Source organism: Mastigoproctus giganteus, chromosome 9 (assembly GCF_048544385.1).
Source record: "Mastigoproctus giganteus isolate SK-2022 chromosome 9, ASM4854438v1, whole genome shotgun sequence".
In the NCBI taxonomy this organism is placed as follows: Eukaryota; Metazoa; Arthropoda; class Arachnida; order Uropygi; family Thelyphonidae; genus Mastigoproctus; species Mastigoproctus giganteus.
In genome coordinates, this window is record NC_143583.1 from 187,304,332 (window position 1) to 187,327,205 (window position 22,874).

Sequence of the window (22,874 nt, forward strand, 5' to 3'; positions counted from 1 at the left end):
CCTACTCCAACCTAGGAATCAAGAGGCCATTTTCACCTTTAAGTAGTATTATTTGAGAAGAACCATGACTCAGACTATTGCTGTCACCAGTCAGCCAGAAGGAAGCAGCAATTCCTATGCAGTTTTGGAAGGGGAATAACATACTTATGACAGTAAGAAACACTGCTGCAAGCTGGAAAGATATCAAGCACACTATGATGGGTTATTGTGGAAAATTTTGCCTGAAGTTTACCCATGACTATAAAGATTTCCAGATATCTAGTAAATATCAGAGGGAAATTTTAGACATGGCAAAATACTTTAATCTGGAAGCAGATATTGAAGATGTGAATAAATTGTTGGAGCCTCACAGAGTAAGAAAGCATGACTGCTGATTTTATCGAGTTGTAGGTACAAATGCAACTTGATGAAAGGGATGATGGTGATGATGATTAAATCCAGTGGTGTATTCGGGACGGAACAACGTTCCGGTATTTTTTCCTAAATGTCATAATAGGAAATCATTAAATTTATACACCTAATATTATGAAACAATGGCATAATCAAAGGGAAGAGAGAAATAATATCTATTTTACCCATTGCTACTAAAAATATATATTAATAGTAATCTTTAAAATTAATGATTTCTTTAAAAATTTATTTAAAAACAAAAATATAAATTTTGCAATGAAACTTGAACGTTTCATTGCAAAATTATAACGACATGACCTCTTCTTTTCCATCAAGATCTAAGTATGAGAGAAACAGTAACACAGAATTAAAATTTAATTGGCCCCAAGTTTGGAATGCTGACATGTGGATTGAGAAGAAAAAAGCATATCCTTGGCTTACATGCAACGCCAGAAAATTAGGATGTTGACTTGTGCTTCTGTAAAAAAATTAGGGCCGTCTAACACGCAGGGAGTTAGCATTTCAAAGGAATGGAGTTTGGTAGTGGTATCATCTTATGGCAAAGATAGAAGTGCACAATTGACATCTTTGCATAAGAAAATTTATGAACATTCAAAAAGTACTTCACCTATACAGGCTGAAAAAATCTTGCAAGCTGCAAATGAACAACATTTAGAAGCTGGTCTTTAAATACCTTGGGTCGCTGGTCCAGGAGAAGAAAGTTGAATCTACCATGGAGATCCACAGCAGAATTGGACAGGCGGCCACTGCGTTCGCCTCGCTCAAATGGTGTCTGTGGAAGAGGACCAACATTTCCTCAAAGACTAAAATCCGACTCTTCCGGACTTTGATCCTGCCCATTCTCCTTTACGGATCGGAAACATGGATTTGTCTCAATCTAGATTTAAACAACTTGAGGTATTCCAAATGCGATGCCTGTGGCAGATCCGGGGCATCTCACTTCGCGACTGCATCACTAATGATACCATCCGCACCAGATGCCAACAGCAACCAACCATCGCCGACCAAATCCAGAAGTGAAGGCTTAGATGGTTTGGCCATGTATGTAGAATGGGCGCGAATAGAATACCATCCACACTCCTTTGGAGACAATGACCCACCCAATGGAGCATTCAACGGACCATGCCTAGGAAAACGTGGGCCAAGCAAGTGGAAAGTGACCTGAAGAGCCGACATCTCGACCTTAATCAGGCCAGAACTGATGCCATGGATCGTAAAGCATGGAAGAACATCACAGAGCAAGTCCGAAACCCTGCGGCACCTACAGCAGCGTACTGGTTGCATGGCCAACCGCCTCCTCCAGCCGCCAGCTAAGGACCAAGGAAGAAGAAGAAGCAGTAATTGATCAAATGAACGACTCCGAAATTTCTAGCACCTGTAAGGTTTTTAGAACTGCATATTATATTGCAAAACATGATCAACCATATTCTGACCATTATGAGTTGTTATAACTTCAAGAATTGAATGGCACTGTTATTGCTCACAGTTTACATTCAAGCCTTGTCGATCAATTCGGCCCTGGAAAGATTGTGCAAGGCTCAAGGGGTAGAATTTTTTTCAGCCTGGACTGTACTTGTTAACAGGAGAGATTGTTTCTACAGGGATGGGATACACTTAAATAGAAAGGGTGCAAGAATATTTGCTGATGCTATCGAGGCAGTGTTAGGTGGGTCGGAAAACTGCTAGCTTGGGGGGGAGACAAAGACCAATAGATTTACAGTAGCCACTGGAAGAGGTGAAAGAGATTCTTGCACTGCTTCTATTAGAATGAGCAGAAGCCTGAAAAACAAGATGCATGGTATTTCAGAGACTTCTGGGAGCCATTGCGGTACAAGTAAACACATGGGTTGTGTTAGGGTAGCTAAGAATAGAAACAGGTGCAGGTATACTTGCGTGTACACCAATGCTAGGAGTTTAGTAAATAAATTTGATGAATTTGAAGTATTGCTCAAAACATCAAAGGCAGATATTGTTGGGATATCAGAGACGTGGTGTCACACAGATATAAGGGATGCAGAACTGCAATTTGGGGAGTACAACGTTTACAGAAAGGATAGACAGGACAGGAGGGGAGGAGGGGTTATGCTATTAGTTAAGAAACACATAAAAACCAAGGAAGTGAAGCCAGTCGACATCGCTGGACAGTGCAGTGTTGAGTCAGTTTGGTGTGACATAAGCATTGGGAGATCAAAATTGAGAGTAGGAGTGTGCTATAGGCCTAATGACTCTGATGAGTATAATAAGGAACTGTACAGGGAAATAGAGTGGGCCAGTAAATCAGAGAGTCTTATAATGGGAGATTTTAACTTCCCAGATATTGACTGGAATTTGGGGGCTGGTTACTCACACACTAGCAGGGCTTTTGTGGATTTATTGGATGATTGTTTTCTACATCAGCATGTTCGGGAGGCAACAAGAGGGAGTAATACTCTTGATTTGATTATCAGCAGTGATTCTTCATGCATTAAGAATCTGCAGATAAATGAACCACTAGGTGGCAGTGATCACAGTGTGCTGAAGTGAGATTTACTCAAAGAGGTAACTACCATCAGGGGTAAAGGGAAGGGTTATTGCTTCCGTAAAGGCGACTACGATGGACTGAGACAGTATTTAAATTCTATACAGTGGGACCAACTGATGATGTTACCACCAGCAAATTCAAAATGGAAAGCATTCAAAGAACTTATCTTGGAAGCTACTAGGCTTTACATACCAACTAAGAAATATTGTTCAAGGTTTAGGCCAAAATGGATGTCAGATGAACTAATGAGGCATATGGCAGAGAAGAAAAATGCATGGGATACTTACAAATTAACACCTGACACAGAAGCCTATGATAGATACAAGTTGATATGCAACCAAGTTACAAAGGAGGTTAGGCAGGCCAAGGCAGATTACGAGAAATCTTTGGCAAGGGAAGCAAAGAAAAACAGCAAAGAGTTCTTTACTTATGTAAACTCTAGAAGGAAGGGGATGAATCAGATTGGTCCACTTGATATTGATGGGTCAACTGTTGATGATCCTGCTCAGGTAGCTAACAAACTAACTGAATATTTTGCATCGACATTCACACATGAGGAGTTATTCAGCAAGGGGAATGCCAGAGGTGTATTCAACTCTAGCAGTAAGCTACAGAATCTTGAAATAACTGGGAGTAAAGTGGAGGAGAAACTGTTGAAGATAAACACAAGAAAGGCACCCGGGGTGGATGGGATCTATCCAGTTATATTAAAGGAGGCAGCAAAGGAAGTAAGCAAACCCTTAGCCATAATTATGAGAGCTTCCTTGGACTCAGGGGAGGTACCCATAGACTGGAAATGTGCAAATGTGACCCCAATTCACAAAGGAGGATCAAAGGCTGACACAAGTAACTATAGACCTGTGAGCTTAACTTCTGTTCCAGGAAAATTAATGGAGGCACTGGTTAAAGAAGCACTGCAGGATCATTTAGACAAGACTTCAGTTATAGCTCAGACACAGCATGGTTTTGTTAAGGGGAAGTCTTGCCTGACCAACTTGATTGGATACTATGATGCAGTCACAAAAGAACTGGATGCAGGGAATAACATTGATATTATATACTTGGATCTTAGAAAGGCTTTTGATACTGTTGCACATGGAAGACTGCTACACAAATTGGAGCAGTGTGGCATTGGAGGCAAGTTGCTGCTATGGATAAAGGGGTGGTTGAGGGGGAGAAGACAGAGAGTGGTAATTAATGGACACTGCTCATCGTGGACTAATGTTATTAGTGGAGTCCCTCAGGGCTCAGTGTTGGGTCCATTATTGTTTTCTGTATTTATAAATGATATTGATGATGGTATATCAAGCTTAATGTCCAAGTTTGCAGATGATACAAAGGTTGGCAGGGTTGTCAAGGACACTACTGACACTATGCTGCTGCAACAGGATCTGGAAAGGTTGAGCAGATGGGCTGAGAGGTGGCAAATGAAGTTTAACATTGACAAATGTAAAGTACTGCACATGGGAAACAGCAACCCCAGAGCAACGTATCAACTCTGTGGTACTACACTGACAGTGGTAGAGAATGAAAGGGACTTGGGGTGGTTGTGCAGGCAGATATGAAGTTCTCTGAGCAGTGCAGACGGGCGGCAAGAGTAGCTCATGGAGTATTGTCAATGATATACAGGAATTTTTCCAGCAGGGATAAGGAAGTGATTATTCCATTGTATAAGGCAATGGTCAGGCCACACCTAGAGTGCTGTATACAGGTCTGGAGGCCTCATTTCAAGAAGGATGTAGAGCTGCTGGAACGAGTACAGAGAAGGGCAACAAGATTAGTGAATGGAACAAAGGGGTGCTCTTACGAAGAAAGGCTTAAGTTTTGCAAATTACAGTGTCTGGAGACTAGGCACCAGCGAGGTGATCTGATAGAGGTGTATAAAGCCTTGAATGGTTTAAGCATGCTCAATGCTGATGGGATTCTTCCTCTAGCTCAGAAAAATCACCCGAGAGGGCATAAATTCAAATTGAGGAAAGACAGATGTAGGATAGACGTGCGGAAATTTGCCTTTAGCCAGCGGGTGGTTGGTTGGTGGAATAGACTCCCATCCCTTGTGGTGGAGGTTGATAGCCTAAATAAGTTTAAGGCTCAGCTGGACAGGTATTTTGAATGAACAGAGGGGTGAAGTGGAAGTGGGTTTTTTTTTTTTTTTTTTTTTTTTTGGCTGATGCTGCATAAGCTTGCTTTCTTGCATCAAATGCCTCTACTAATGCTAAAATGGGTTAAGTGATACTAATATAATAGAGCATGTTGCAAGGCAAATGAAATTAAAATTGTGCCAACAAATTGTGGATATACGTGGAAACTTATCAATACTCATTGATGAGTTCTACCACTCTAAGCAAGAAATCTACTCTGATTATTTATTTAAAATGTGAAACCAATAAAATGAAAGATCCACATTACTTGTTTCTTGATTTAATCGAATTGCCAGATCAAACAACTTCCACAATAACAGAGTGTCTCTTAAAATGTCTTGAAAAATGCAGATTTGATGACAATTATTTAAAACACTATTTAATTTCTTTTATGAGCGATGGGGCAAGTGTTATGTTGGGCAGAAAATCTGGAGTTGGAAATAAATTATTAGAAAAATATCCAAATTTGATCATATGGCACTGTTTAAACCATCGGCTTGAGTTATCAGTTGGAGATGCAATATCAAAAGTTCGTGGAATTAACCATTTTCAAATATTTATGAACAAGCTGTACACTTTGTACAGTCAATCTCCAAAAAACCAGAGAGAGAGAAATAGAAGCATGAGCTACCAGCATCGGCAAAGAAATTAAAAGGATTGGATGGGTATTTAATGTAAGGTGGGTGGCCAGCTCCTTTAGGACAGTATCAGCAGTTTGGCAAAATTTTGCATCTTTATGCCATTATTTTAAAAATGACAGTAATGATAACAACCAAAACAAAACTGAACAATCCATGTTCAACGGATTATATAAACGAATTTCATCCAAACAGTTTGTTCTAAATTTAGCCCTGATGTATGATGTATTGTTTGAGCTATCAATTCTTTCAGAGTCATTGCAAAAAAGAGATACGACAATAGTATATGCAGACAAATTGATTTGTTGTACAATTTGTTACTTGGAATTTTTAAAAGATCCTCAAAAAGGAAAAAAGTTGTTAGAAGCCTCAGATGCTATTGAAAAATGCAATTATTTTCAGTAACAATCACAGACAATAACAAAGCAACATTAATTCATAGATATCAATTTCTAAACAGTATTATTAATAATATGAAGCACAGGCTGAGCATTAGTACAGATTCTACTGAATTTACTATAGGAATTTCAACTTTAGACATTATAAAAAAAGAGTTGCGAATTTTTGAACCAAGTGAATGGCCATCACAAATTGATCTTGGGTTTGGACAAAACGAAATAGAATCTCTCTGTAAATGTTTTAATTTATTTTTCACAAAATGTTTGAATGCCTATGGGGTTATTTAGCTAATGGTAATCGTAGCATGCCCACAGATTTGGAATACTTAAAAACTTATTCCAAAATTATAGCTTGCAGTTCTGAATGTGAGCGTGGCTTCAGCAGTATGAATTTAATATTAACTGAGAAAAGATCCCGTATTCTTGTCGAACATGTGGCAAGTTTGTTGTTTATTAAACTACACGGTCTACCATTAGAATTATAGAATCCAAATTTTTATGTCCGAACTTGGTTGCAGTCTCATCATTCTGCTGACCAACAAACAAAAAGGGCAGTCACACAAGAATATGTAATTGATCCTGTATGGGAATTTCTGTGATTCTTCTGAACAGTATTTTTTATATTATTTTGGAGTTTTTGTTGTCGTTTTTTTATTTTCTAATTTTTTAAAATTTTTTGTCTTTGTTTTTTACTTTTGACATTTTTATTTAATAGTTATAAATAAATACTGAACAAATATTCTAATCTTTGATTTGTTTATTTTGAAAATGAAAAAAGCATAGGTAACTATTTGTAGTTAATCAACGAGCATTCCAGTACTATTTTTTTTTAGCAATACACCTCTGATTAAATCACCAGTACCCCTCAAAGAGCTTGAACCACAGAAGTTCAATAAAAATCATGATGAATTTGAAAGAGATAATAAGATTCACAAAGCATTCTGATCCAAATTCTGAAGGAGCAGTGACGTTGCCAGCAGTTTTTGTTATTGTTATTATTATTTAGGAGCATTAGCAACTAAGGCCATATTGCTCTGGGGATATGCGGTGGTCACTCCTTGACCTTTCCGCATCCTCCGTATTTGTTGGCTCATGGGCTTGAACCCCGGTCTAATCAAGAAGAATGTGCTAAGCACTGCACTGCTCCTGCCCACCTGGCTACGGAGGCACCAGAAGTTTTTGTGATGTACCATTTACTATAAGATTCTTTATGATGAAAAAAAAGGCAATTCATTACCTTTTTTTGAAGGAATTTTTCACACAGGATTAGTTTATCAGGTATGAAAAGGTATGAAAAGGTATAAAGGTATGAAAAGTAACTGTATTTATTCATGTTTCATTTTAAAAAATGAAATTATTTACAAATTTTCAGGAGTGCATCGCAGTACGTTACATAAGTTTATTACAGCAAACTAATAATTGGTTAACATACAGTCAGTTACCGTATGGTTTACAAGAATGCATTGTGTACATTAACTGAGAGTTAAGTGTTTTTACTGTTCATATTATAAATGGCTGGAAGCCAAGAGAAGAATAAATTTTGGATGGATAGCATTCAGGAAATATAGTCACATACTGAGGAGCAATATCCCAATTTGTCTGAAAATTGGGATATTTCCAATTTTCAGACAAATTGGACAAATTCAGACATCAGGGTAAAATAATGAACCAATATATATATTCCTCACCATGACTTACGGAAGTGAAACTTGGGCACTCACCAAAAGAATGGTAGAGAAGCTGAGAACTACACAGCAAAGAATGGAACGAATTATATTAAGAATCAGACTGTTAGATAAGAAGAGAAACACATGGATTAGGCAGCAACTCAAGTAAAGGATATTCTTATCAAAACTAAAGAACTAAAATGGTCTTGGGCAGGACACATAGCTCGAAAACATGATGACAGATGGACTAAGAAAATAACAGAATGGTACCCAAGAGGAGCTAGAAGAAAACGATGGAGATGGACAGATGAAATTCACAAGTTCATGGGTAGTAAATAGATGGCCATTGCACAAAACAGAAGGAACTGGAAAGTTGCTGGAGAGGCCTTCATCCTTCAGTGGATTGAAAATGGGTGATGATGATGATGATGATGACTGTTTATACTGCATCAAAAGTGACCATCAGAGTAGTGAAATCTGTCCTCCTTTAACCAGCTCCTACCATCAAAATATCAGTTATGTGGGCAAGTGTAACTTATACGGTTCATATTTGTAACCTATCCATTCATTATGATATTCAAAAAAAGGATCAGAAAGTTGGTGAAAAATGTAGAGAATTTGCATTTCCATATCCAGTAGAGGATTATGATTTTGGCTTTTCAACAATTTATGATTTAAAAGCACAAATTAGTGGTAATATTTCAATATTGAGAAGTGTGAAAAGTAGTATTTTAAAATTAAGTCAAAGGAAATAAAGTGTTGTGTGTAATATTATTCACAAATACTACCTGTGATTAACAGCATATACTTGTGAATTTCATGTGTGCATTTCACTGTATAATGTAGACACTTAAAAGAGTAATGCCAGCTGGATGAGTATTACTTTATAATGCACCCAGTAGTGGTCCCAGATAAGGGCTAAAGGGGACTACAGCCCTAATGATAAAAATAATGTGGATTTTTTTATGTCAAGTTCCCAAAACACTGCTTATATATATAGATACCTATATATGAGTAACACTCATCTAACTGGAAAATTTGTGCAACCAGTAACCACAATGTCCAGACATGCTATACACCTGGACTTTTATTGTGTTAATTTAAAATCATACTGTAATTACTCTTTATATGTTACTAAAAATATTAGCACAAAACTGCGAATCTGCGAAAAAAAGCAATTAGCAAAAAAAAAAAGCAATGACTTTTTGCATGAACCATCTCATTTCTGTGCATTTCCTATATTGTCAATTCCTTCCTCCAATCAGTGCACAGCAATAAACATAATATCCAGTGCTTTAGCTATAATACAAAGAAAAATTTGTATTGTAACTACAGTATATGGATAGCATGCTGATCCATCAGTTTGCATATACATGCATACATACTTGTTTCTGCAAGTTCAAATCAATGACACAATTTGAAACCAATAAACATAACTCAAAGTGATGTAAAATAAAATGCAGAGAGAGAAATATATATCAAAATGTGACACAATTGGGATGGATAGGGCAAAAAAAACAAAAAAAAAAAAAAAAAAAACATTTTCTGAAGGCTAACTGCTTCACAGCTACAGTTGTACTGCCATACAGATTGATACCAATTTAACCATTTATGTGTAATCAACATTAACAACAGTTAATGTTGAATCTGTATCAGTTGGGCATTAAAAATATTGTGCTATACTTTTTCCTTTTTCAACTGAATATACAATTTGTTATATTTGTAAAGAGAAAGTGAAACAGAGCCAAACTCATTTTACTTTGAAAGCCCTGAAAGGTGTGTGGGGGGGGTATTTTCTCTCTTCCAGTTCCTATGGCTAGGCCACTCTTAATCAGCCTCAATATTTCTTAATCAAATCATGTTCATTTCTTTCAAAAGATGTTCCAAACTACCAATAGAAAGATTTTTTAAAAATATGTTCAAGTAAAAGTGTTATTTAAAGGCATTACAAAAATTTTTAATTAGGATGACATTCCAAATCCAGGCACAATTGTTGCACTAGTACTTTCAGCTTCTGATTTACGTCGAGCTGGCTTAGTAGATCCACTGCAGGATACAGCAAACATCAACTCTTTCAGCATCTCTTTACTAATAGGTTCCTAAGAAACAGAAAATACATTGTTTCAATAGATCCTAAATATTCTTGGCCAGATATATGAAATAAAAAACAGATAAAAAATCAGATCTATTACACACAGGATTAAAATACAAAAATATTATAAAAGCTATGAGGAGGAATAAAATTTTTGGAACAGCCGCATTTTCCACAATTAATGTAGTTTATGGAAGTAAAGAAAATAATGTCCTCTCCCATAGATCAAAATAATAAAACAAGTTACTTAATGTACATAATGCATATTTCAGTCTCATTATCAAACACTAATAAACAGTAATAATTTACAAAAAAAAGCAATTAGCAAAAAAAAAAAGCAATGACTTTTTGCATGAACCATCTCATTTCTGTGCATTTCCTATATTGTCAATTCCTTCCTCCAATCAGTGCACAGCAATAAACATAATATCCAGTGCTTTAGCTATAATACAAAGAAAAATTTGTATTGTAACTACAGTATATGGATAGCATATGTAATATGCAGGTATGAAGAAAAGAAATAATAATTGCTGGATTTCTACTTATCCAATTTCTTACCAAATTTGGGAAGGCTCAACAAATCATTCTAAAAGAGCCAAATATAAAATTTCATGAAAATCTATCCACTGAGAGTCAAGTTATTTGTAAAGATGGATTGACATAGAAATAATAATTGACAGATTTCTAATTGCATGGTTTTAATGAAATTTGGACTGGACAAGTCTCTCTCTACCAGAGCTAAATATAAAATTTCATAAAATCCATTTATTGGGGGTTAAGTTATTACATGCAGAATGACGTACAAAGAAATAATTGCTGGATTTCTATAGGTCAAATTTTAACAAAGCTGGAATGGCTCAACAAATTTTTCTAAAAGAGCCAAAAATAAAATTTTATAAAAATACATCCGTTAAAAATCTAATTGTTACATGCAGAGGGATGGATTAACAGATGGACATGGTGAAGACAATAGGTGCTTTAAGTATATATGTATATATATTTTTTCTAACACATTTAAAAAGCTTATTAAAGGAATTAAAAAGGAGATCACAACTGATGAAGGTATACAGTAAAAGAATTTGGATTTTTGCTTAAAATCTTTGTAAGAAACTACTAGTGAATTAATCATGAAAAATAATATTTTCATATCAGAATTTATTTGTTGTCTACTTCTTATAAAAAATTATCATTATTCAATTTAGCTAAAATTTTTAAGACAAAGGACATTGCACTAAGTGGAAAATTTCCCTTTCTGAAGAGAATAGAAAATTAATTACTTCTGTTTTAAATATCAGAAGACTAACTAAATGCACTGGCAATTTCAGTCATTAAAGTTTATATACTGAAAAAGTATTAGTTTTGAAAATATAATAATAATATGGAACAAGTAATGACCATCCCAATCATTGTGTCAAACACAATTGTAGTGCTAAAGAGACCTCCATAAGAACCTGGCAACAATAGGCCTCCCAGAGAATGCTTACATGGAACTCCAGAAAATCGCAATTATGAACATCTCTAGGATAGTAAGGGAGTTTCTCAATGGACAGTAACAATAATAATCATAACTGGACACAATGAATCACCCCATGCACTTGGTAACAGTACCCATCATGTGGTGGAAAAAAATCCCAAAAAGGAGAAAGTTTTTTTTTTAATAATAATACAATGACCTCCACCAAGACTACACATATAAGATGGCTTCCAATGTTAGCTCATGAATCCTTTGGTCTCAGGGAAGAGCCTTGAGACTGTTAACTTTTTTTTTTTTTTTTTTTTTTGGGACTTGTTACCTGTGAATTCCACCATCCAAGACCAGGTAATCAACACTAGAAACCATGGGAAATAAACCCGGAGTAACAGATGACACATGTCGACAATCCAGCACATCATCACAGGATGCATGGTGATCACTCAGATCGATTACACTCACAGACATGACCAGGTGGCTAGGATAATACTTCAAAAGCTAGCGCAAAAATACCAACTGACCAAAGAAAGTTCACCTTATTACAAGTAGGAACTCTAGGCCATACTAGAGACCTCTACTTACAGACTATACTGGAACTGTGAAATAATAACGGACCAGACAATACTGCACAACAGACTAGACATAACCCTCATTGACAAGAAGGAAATGGCTACCTATCTGATCAACATGGCAATGCCCAACACAGCAATCTCCATAAAACATACGAGGAAAAGATCGAAAGTACTCAGACCCAAGACAGGAAATCAGAGATATGTGGCATATGGAGCAAGTAATGACCATTATGATTGTCATGTCAACCACCAGCATGGTGTCAAAGAGCCTCCATAAGAACCTAGCAACAGTAGGCCTCCCAGAGAACACTTACATGGAACTGCAGAAAGCTGCAAAACTGAACACCTGTAGGATAGTAAGAGAGTTTCTCGACCGTGTGAGAGAGTGTATATAAATAATGGTAGTAACCAATCAACCACCCTATGCACTTAGTACCAGAACCCGTCACAGGGCAGAAAAAAATCCCATAAAAGGAGAAAAGGTTTTTATAATTATAATAATCAGTGTATATAAATGAAAAATGGATATGATAAATAAATAGAGAAAACTGTGCTCACTCTAACATGCACATTGTGCATAACAAAATTGCAAGCTTACAAAAACTTTCATAAAAAATAATAACAGTAACTGGACACAACCAATCACCACAAGCGCTTTGTACCAATACCATCACAGGGTGGAGACAAAAAAATCCCATAAGGAGAAAGAGTCATACAGTCATCATATTAACAATCAATGTATATAAATGAAAATGGGATATGATAAATAATTAGAGAAAACTGTGCTCACTCCAACATGCACATTGTGCATAATTGCAGCTTACAAAAACTTTCACAAGTTGGGTGTTGGTTGATAATTTTAGATGCATATACACTATTTTTTCAATAGTGCCATTGGATGTTAGTTCAGATGGTATTTATTATGTATTAATGACTGTACAAATGATAGATTCATGTGAATGTAAGTGTGTGCTCATGGATTGAAGAGCCTAGAATAACTCATGGAAAACTGGAGGAACCACTCCTAACTACTGCATTGATTGAAGAAACCTTTAAGGCCTCCAATTTCCAAATGGATTTCAACTCAGAGTCCTCCAAATGAATGGCAAGACCCATTATATTGCTATTAAAAGCAATTGTGCTGTGTGAAAATGTTGTACAGAATGACTTTTTAACTCTTTACTTTGTGAGTTTTCTGAATGTGTATGAGCCATGGTAACAAGGTTTCTGAAAAGGCTGGCTCTGTGAGGTGAATTTTTTAAAAAATATAAAAATGAAAATTTTGCCCCTAAATACTTTTAAATATTTTGAACTGATTACCCAGCATTACAGTGAAATTACTGCAAAAAAAAAAAATTTATAGAAAATAATTAAAAAAATTTTGTTATTATTATTTTTTAATACAGTAATATCCTCTAGGTCACAGTTGAATTTATAATTTAATTTAACTTCATCAGTTTCTAGATCAGAATGCTAAGGTGGAGTTTGGGAATAACCCTGAGAAATAGAAGGCAAAATGAAAATGTGAGACAGGAGATGAAAACTGCACCCATCAACTTGAAGATTAGGGAGAACAGACTTAGATGGTGGGAACACGTCCAGCGCCACGAGTTTACCCACATTACCAAATATGTGTTTAGTTGCCAAGTTCCAGGTTGAAGGAGGAGAGGCAGGCCAAAGATGACAATTGAGAGCATAGTGAGGCAAGATATGCAGGAACTAGGGCTCACTCCAGCAGACTGTGCCAACTGTACAAAGTGAAAGTGTTCCATCCATGTCACTGACCTCTAACCGAGACAAACAGCGCAGATAACGTAAAGTAAGTAATTTCTGGATTAGAAATACAGAGAACTTCAACTTTTTTTTTTAAACACAAATTGGTTAACAGGTGCAACCTCCTCCTCCTCCTCTGATTTTCAAAGCTCTTTTTTGTATTGCCATCTATTGAAACTCTGCCTGCTATTAGTTAGAAATATAAATAAGAGATAGCAGCATGTACTGTGTAAGATGTAAAATCTTACAAATATAATATTTTGTGGAAGAGGGAGATTTATTTAAAGTAAAACTTATAATAAAGCAATGGGGGAGCGGAACGTTACAAGTTAAGAATATTACTAAGATCACTGGCAAGGATTAAATTAGACAACGTTTATGAAGGTCAGTGTTAAGCTTGACAAAGGCTAATGGCAAGAAAGGGGTGTACTTCGGTTCCCAGCACACAGGAGCATCCAAAACAATGGAAACTGGTTGCAACTGTTATTAGTAGAAGGTGTTAACTCTGGTAAACAATAGCGCGGTGGACCATGTGTTGTCGGGACATTTCTTTAATCGGTGACACCTCAAGAGTATAATAAGGTGGTAAAAACGGAACAAATGCTGGGAATTAGATTTAAGTCTGTCTGGCTGGCAGTGATGGCAAGTTTTTAGATCATGGGAAATTAGTCTGCTAAAGTATAACTATAAGCAGCTGACTTCAAAGGTACTGACAGCCTGAGAAATTTTACAAATATCTTAAAATAAGAAGTTAGATCGAGCAACAAGGAATCAGTGTGAGAAAGATAAAAATTAGCGAATAAGAAGAGAGAGAAAGTTGATAAAATGAGTAAGATTGGTTAAACAAAAAACTAGGGCGTATTTGACATATGTAGGCGGTACACAAATTGAGATGAACAAAAAGAGAGAACCGGAGTGGAAGTGGGTGAGTCTGTGAGGTTTCTTTTTTGAGAAGGTGTTTTTAATAAGGTGGAGAGAGTCAGAACACCGAGTTGAGTTATGTGGGTATTTACGGAAATGAGTTAGGAGGGAGACAAAGTTGAGATTCGTGTCGGTGCTTGGGAAATGAGACTGAACCCAAAGTTGAGATTCTTGTGAGTGTTTAGGAAAATGGGTTAGTGGGATTCTAAGTTGAGTTTTTGGTGCTAGGGAAATTGAAATAGTCAGTGGACACAGCAGTCGAGATTTTCGTTGAGATAAGTAAAATGAGTTAGTAACATGGACAGTTGAGGGTTCTGATATGGTAGGAAATATGCGTCAGTTAACAGTGGAGTGTTTGGTCGTGGTGGGAAAAGAGAAGGGTAGCGCCCTGAGAAATTTTCTTCTTGAAAAAAGTTCTTAATAGGTGGAGCGGAAAAACGAGGGTAGCACCCTATGAGTTTTTCCTTGTGATAAGTTTTAATAAAGTGGAGAGGAGAAGGAGTTAATGTGAGATGCCCTATGAGTTTTCCTTGTGATAGGTTTTAATAAGGTGGAGAAAGAACACCAGTCCCAGTGCAGCAAAGAGTTCCTAAAAATCATCTAGCAAATTCAGGTGTAGCTGATGAAAGAGATCCCCAGAAGGTACCCTGAGAGCCAGGAAAGCTTGGAACCTCCCCGGAAAGGAAAGAAAAAAGATAATAGTAAGTACTGTAAGTTAACAAAGACTGTTAGTAAAACAGTATAGTGATTAATTAATGAAAAACAGAGATAGCACTAGAAGTAAATAGATAGATAAATTATCTCTTAAGTAAATTATATATATACTAACAGAGTTTAATTAATTCAAAAAGGTTATTGTAAAATGCAAGAGAAACGAAAGATAAGTAATAGATTAAATTGTTGTTCAAATGATTATAATATGTTAGAAGGATAATAAATTTTATATGAGAATATTTGAATGTTCTAAGGATAGATAATTGAATATAGTGTTTGTATTGATGAAGAATTGTTGATCTAACTGAAAGACTAATAACAAATAGAGACTTTAGGAAAGTTAAGATTAGTCTTCAGTGTATTGTAACCGAATGGCAAGAACCCAGATTATAATGATGAAAATAGCATATCAATTGTTAATATAAGAATAATATATGCAAGGTATCTTTAACATAACCTTGTGTGCATATTACATGTTTTTTTATTCAATTGTATATTATGTTGTATATATAAGTGTAAATAAATTATGTTTTGTTGTTTATTAATGTGTGTGAGTTTGTTATTCCTGAACACTCAGCCTTTCCGAAGGGAATTATACACAATTGAGAAGTTCCCACGAATCTGGAATTCTCCTAGGAAGTAAAGTCAGATGCGTAAGTGGGGGAAATAAGAATAAAGTGGACAAACACATAAAAGGGAACAAAACAAATAAAAATAAGAATAAAACCAATAACAAAAAATATAAATCATCATCTTTCCTTTCCACCCCCCACAACTGGTCAAGATGCTGTGTATATAAACGTTAGAAATGTCATTTGGAATGTGGAGGAAGAATGGTGGAATATAAAGTTGACACTGGAACACAGAACATTAGAAGAAATTGTAATACAAGCAACAGTTTTAACTTAAAGGGATTGCATTGCATATGCCATCCCTTTAAGTTAAAGAACATATGCCAAGCCAACTAAGACCACGGAGCATTGCATATTGTGTCAATTAAATGTGTGTATTCTCCAGATGGTTTTTACCTATTTTGGCAAATGGAAAACCTTGGTTCCGGGAGGAGGAAAATTATGCAACCATCATCATCTGACTTGAATATGGAAAAAAAAAAAAAAACCTATAAAGGAATTCTTAACCTATGGGTTATAAACCATTTAGTGTCATTTAGTATTAGTACTGCCATTGGTTTAATTAAAAATAATAATAATAAATAAATAATAAAAACAAAATAAAATAAACTACTACCTATTTAACTCTAACCTCATACAGGTATCGATCCAGCTGACCACTGAACTTCCCAAACCTATCAGCCTCAGCCACCCACGGAGGCGACTTATTCCAGTAATTAAAACTTCACTACCTCCAAGAAAGCTTTCTGCAATCTGCCCAAAACTCTTCCTTTGTAATTTGAATTTATGGTCCCTGGAATCATTTATAACAGTGAAAATTTCCCCCCCATTCATTTTTACTTTCTCCTCTCAGAGCCATATACACCTCAATCAAGTCTCCAATAAGGCACCTAGTTACTGAGCACTGTAACCTACATTTTCTCCTCATATGGATGCCTTTTTGCAGATCTCATCAGGCATGTTGCCCATCTTTGGATCCTTTCAAGAAGCTTGATGTCATTTTTTTAGATGAGGTCTCTATGCAGTGAATACAGTATTCCAAGAATGGTCTCACAATTACCTTATACAGTGAGATATTACAACCTCCCTATCTCTATAATCAATTGTCTGATAAATCATCAATAGGACACCACGGGCCTTCCCTGCAACCTGTCTATACTGTTCAGAGCACTACATGTCTGAACGTATTGTAACACCCAAATCCCTTTATTTTTCTATTGTTTAGTTCGACTACACTGAGGGGCAATCAATAAGTATTAACATTCAATTAGCAATAATTGAGTTAGGGCTACTAAGTCTCATAAGTTAATGTATATTTATTTGTTTTTCTGGAACCATGAATACAGTGAGGTGGTAAGGATAATGTTGAGTTCCAATCCATTATAAAATTTCCTCATATTGCAAGGCAAAGAAGCAAAAAAATTCCACAAGGAGATAAAAGCTACATACGGGAAGGATTGTCCATCATATGAGACTGAAAAATTGGAAAAGACAGTTCAAATGTGGGCATAGCAGTGTGCACTGCGATCCAAGGGAAGTAATATCAGTTTCAGCTATACATCCTGCCATTGTGGCTAAAGTGGAACAGCTAGTCCTTGAAGGCAGATGTGGGACTACAAATTAGCATTAGAATTAGTAAAAGCACATGATGCAAGAAAGCAAACTTATACCTTTCTCATTTCACTCATCCACTCACTCCAAATGTTTGTCTAGTTCTGCCTTGAATCTATTTAAGCTATCAACGTCTACGACAGATGGAAGTTTGTTCCAACAATCAACGACCCGCTAGCTAAAGGCAAACTTCCGCACATCTATCCTACAACTGTCTTTCCTCAATTTGAATTTATGCCTTCTCAGGTGATTATTCTGAGCAAGAGGAAGAATCCCATCAGCATTTAACATGCTCCAACCATTCAAACCTTTATACAACTCAATCAGATCACCTCTCAGGTGCCTAGTCTCCAGAAACTGTAATTTCAAAACGTAAGCCTTTCTTCATAAGAGCAACCCTTTGTTCCATTCACTAATCTTGTTGCCCTTCTCTGTACTTTAGCATTAGCATTAGCATTAGTAGAGGCATTTGATGCAAGAAAGCAAGCTTATGCAGCATCAGCCAAAAAAAAAAAAAAAAAACCCACTTCCACTTCACCCCTCTGTTCGTTCCAAATACCTGTCCAGCTGAGCCTTAAACTTATTTAGGCTATCAACCTCCACCACAAGGGATGGAAGTCTGTTCCACCAACCAACCACCCGCTGGCAAATTTCCTCACGTCTATCCTACATCTGTCTTTCCTCAATTTGAATTTATGCCCTCTCAGGTGATTTTTCTGAGCTAGAGGAAGAATCCCATCAGCATTGAGCATGCTTAAACCATTCAAGGCTTTATACACCTCTATCAGATCACCTCGCTGGTGCCTAGTCTCCAGACACTGTAATTTGCAAAACTTAAGCCTTTCTTCGTAAGAGCACCCCTTTGTTCCATTCACTAATCTTGTTGCCCTTCTCTGTACTCGTTCCAGCAGCTCTACATCCTTCTTGAAATGAGGCCTCCAGACCTGTATACAGTACTCTAGGTGTGGCCTGACCATTGCCTTATACAATGGAATAATTACCTCCTTATCCCTGCTGGAAAAATTCCTGTATATCATTGACAATACTCCATGAGCTACTCTTGCAGCCCATCTGCACTGCTCAGAGAACTTCATATCTGCCTGCACAACCACCCCCAAGTCCCTTTCATTCTCTACCACTGTCAGTGTAGTACCACAGAGTTGATACGTTGCTCTGGGGTTGCTGTTTCCCATGTGTAGTACTTTACATTTGTCAATGTTAAACTTCATTTGCCACCTCTCAGCCCATCTGCTCAACCTTTCCAGATCCTGTTGCAGCAGCATAGTGTCAGTAGTGTCCTTGACAACCCTGCCAACCTTTGTATCATCTGCAAACTTGGACATTAAGCTTGATATACCATCATCAATATCATTTATAAATACAGAAAACAATAATGGACCCAACACTGAGCCCTGAGGGACTCCACTAATAACATTAGTCCACGATGAGCAGTGTCCATTGATTACCACTCTCTGTCTTCTCCCCCTCAACCACCCCTTTATCCATAGCAGCAATTTGCCTCCAATGTCACACTGCTCCAATTTGTGTAGCAGTCTTCCATGTGCAACAGTATCAAAAGACTTTCTAAGATCCAAGTATATAATATCAAAGTTATTCCCTGCATCCAGTTCTTTTGTGACTGCATCATAATATCCAATCAAGTTGGTCAGGCAAGACTTCCCCTTAACAAAACCATGCTGTGTCTGAGCTATAACTGAAGTCTTGTCTAAATGATCCTGCAGTGCTTCTTTAACCAGTGCCTCCATTAATTTTCCTGGAACAGAAGTTAAGCTCACAGGTCTATAATTACTTGTGTCAGCCTTTGATCCTCCTTTGTATATTGGGGTCACATTTCCAGTCTATGGGTACCTCCCCTGAGTCCAAGGAAGCGCTCATAATTATGGCTAAGGGTTTGCTTACTTCCTTTGCTGCCTCCTTTAATATAACTGGATAGATCCCATCCCACTTGTTCCAACAGCTCTATATCCTTCTTAAAATGAGGCCTCCAGACCTGTATACAGTACTCAAGGTGTGGGCTGACCATTGCCTTATACAAGGGGATAATCACCTCCTTATCCCTGCTAGAAAAAATTCTGTATATCATTGACAGGACACCATGAGATACTCTTGCAGACCGTCTGCACTGCTCAGAAAACTTCATATCTGCCTGCACAATTACCCCCAGGTCCTTTTCACTCTCTACCACTGTCAGTGTAGTACCACACAGTTGATACATTACTCTGGGGTTACTGCTACCCATTTGCAGTACTTTACATTTGTCAATGTTAAATTTCAGTTGCCACCTCTCATCCCATCTGTTCAACTTTTCTAGATCCTGTTACAGCAGCGTACTGTCATTAAGAACCCTGCTGACCTTCATATTGGCTGCAAACTTGGCCATTAAGCCTGATATACCATCATCCATATCATTAATAAATACAGAAAACAACAATGGACCCAACACCGAACCCTAGGGGACTCCACTAATAATATTATTCCATGAAGAGCAGTGTCCATTGATTACCACTCTCTGTCTTCTCCCACTCAACCATCCCTTTATCCATAGCAGCAATTTTGCCTCCAATGCCTCCAATTTGTGCAGCAGTCTTCCATGTGCAACAGTATCAAAAGCCTTTCTAAGATCCAAATACATGATATCAAAATTATTCTTTGCATCCAGTTCCTTTGTGACCACATAATAGTATCCAATCAAATTAGTCAGACAAGACTTCCCCTTAACAAACCCATGCTGTGTCTGAGCTACAACTGAAGTCTTGTCTAGATGATCCTGCAGTGCTTCTTTAACCAGTGCCTCCATTAATTTCCCCGGAACAGAAGTTAAACTAACTGGTCTGTAATTACTTGTTTCACCCTTTGATCCTCCTTTGTGAATTGGGGTCACATTTGCACATCTCCAGTCCGTGAGTTCCTCCTTTGAGTCCAAGGAAGATGGGGACTGATGATCTGGAATCATGATACTGACCAGCAATCTCGTTAAATTTTTTAATCAACTTCCTCATAGTGACTTGGTGGTTTTTGTGTTTTGAAATATTGCTATATTTCTGTCTAAACTCTTCAAAGAAATTGAGTTTGAAACTGCTCCATGATTAAGTATCTCTGTTATAGGGTAAACATGCCCATAAGCCATTTTTGCCCTATAGTGGCATTACTGAATAAGTGACTCTGCATGACATGGGCACAATATGTATTACACTTGTAGTTAAGCTTCTAATCTACACATCAACCAAATTATGTGCCATTCCTACAGAATATAACTCTTTCTTTGTTTATTTATTTTTATTTAATAATTTTATTTATTTGGGAGAAGGGGGGGGATGTTCAGTCTCGGGTACATTTAATAAATAAGGTACCTGAGACTGGACTCCACTCTGTTTAGTTGTTCATGTAATCAAGAAGCCAGCTCAGTCACATGAACATAATTATTTGTTAATAAAGGTAACTTGTACAGTAGATTTTCAGAATAATGGCACATTTGGGGTTTCAAGGTGCTGTTATTTTGATTTTTCCATTATTTAGAAAGTTTTATTTTTAATACATTTAATGCAAAAATAATGAGGCTAAATAAGAAATAGAGAGATTAAGAATGCAACTTTATTAACTGCACATAAAAGCCCGAACTTTCCAGGACCCTAATGTAATAGTTTAGATTACATCAAGTTTGTCACTAAGCTTTAATGTTGTTCTTCTTTTCTTCTCTGTATGAGGTTTATTAACATGAGGAGCCATAGTGAGGGGTTGTTAATTTAAAATAAATGTAAAACAGCAGTACAATTAGTGATATCAGTACAGAATTCACGTTCAAAATGGCAAAAGCAAACAAATACAGTAATCACGTGACTTGTTTTCTTTTTTCAGCACTGCAAAAAATCTGCGCTGTATGTAAACATCCAATCTGAATGTGCCATTATTTTGCCAGTCTATTGTACTATGGAGTACTAAGTACAGTCTGTACCCGACATACATAAGAGATACGTTCCAGGACTTCTTACATAAGTCGAGTTTTATGTAACTCGGGAATGACTAATAAAGTTTTCCTACTATTTATTTGTTTATTATAATTTATTTATTAATTGTTATGGTATATAACTGTTTTTCTTAATTCTTTTGAGGATATTATGTGGTTCCTGATATACCAAAATTACAAAAACCACATAATATACTCAGAAGAATTAAGAAAAACAGTTATATACTATAACAATTAAAAACTTTATCTGGGAACAGCGGTGAAGCAGCCGGAGTGACACATAAGAAAACATAAAAGGAAGAAAGAACACATGTTATTGTACTGTAAAAACTGATATGTATTTTGTACGCTACATAGGTTTTATAGGGTATATAATTAAGAAAATTGGTCTAAACCACACAATAAATCAAAGTCTATACGCTTCAGGAGATGAACTGAAGGTAACTTAAAAAGAACCTGAAGCATCAATAAGGCACATTAATCACAGGGTGTTGTAGGCTGAGTAGAGGTCAGGGAAGTAGAATGTGATATGAACTCTTTGATCTTCATCTGTTTCGTATCCTTGTTCTTTTTTTAAATAAATTTCGCGATAAGCAAGCTTGAACTTTTCTTTCTATTTTCAAGAAATGTTCAGTGTTTTCATGCATTCCATCAAACATAGAGAGATGTTCCTGAATTTTATGAAACACTTCTGCCATTTCCTTTAATTTGAAGTGCTTCTCGGCTCTAATTCCTCAACAGATTTAGTTCTCTCTTGCTTCTCAACTCTGTGTGTTTCACTGAACTAGGTCTCCTGTTGTTAAATCTTCACCTCATTCATCCATAAGCTCATCTATATCTTTGTCCTCCAGGACCAGCTGCAACTCCTGAGCTAAGTTTACAATTTATTTGGTAACAGAAGACATCAGCTCATCTTTGTTGAAGCCTTCGCTGTTAATCTCGGAATGTTTTAGAAGTTTTTTTTCCAAATTCTGCTCATACAAGTTGTTGTCAGAACATTCTAGGCTCTTGAAATATTGCGTATTCCATCAAGGTTGTTAAACGTCTTCCAAAATTGCTGCAGATCCATCTTCCCTTGCTCTGTTGCATTTACAGCCCCAGAAAATGTTGTTGGTATGTAATAAGCTTTGAATGCCTGGATAACTCCCTGATCTATTGGTTGAATCAAAGCTGTTGTATTTGGAGGGAAGCATGCCACCTTGATGTTGTCATGCAGATCATCTAGATATTTAGAATGACTAGGAGTTGTCAAGGAGAATTAATATTTCAAAAGGTACTGCCATTTGTAAGCAATATTTTTCAACTTCAGGGACAAACACATTTAGAA

The 22,874-nt window shown here is 36.6% G+C and overlaps 1 protein-coding gene across 2 annotated transcripts in view; it reads right to left on the bottom strand.

Moving 5' to 3' along the window:
• Positions 1–9,531: 9,531 nt before the first annotated feature.
• The window catches only part of LOC150080953 (glutamate receptor ionotropic, kainate 2-like), a 225,376-nt gene continuing 212,033 nt past the window's right edge, over positions 9,532–22,874 (bottom strand). For both annotated transcript variants that reach the window (XM_090381164.1, XM_090381165.1), the window contains exon 15: positions 9,532–9,875. In XM_090381164.1, the coding sequence (XP_090237290.1) occupies positions 9,738–9,875 (138 nt within the window). In that variant the 3' untranslated portion in view covers positions 9,532–9,737. The remainder of the gene's footprint in view (positions 9,876–22,874) is intronic.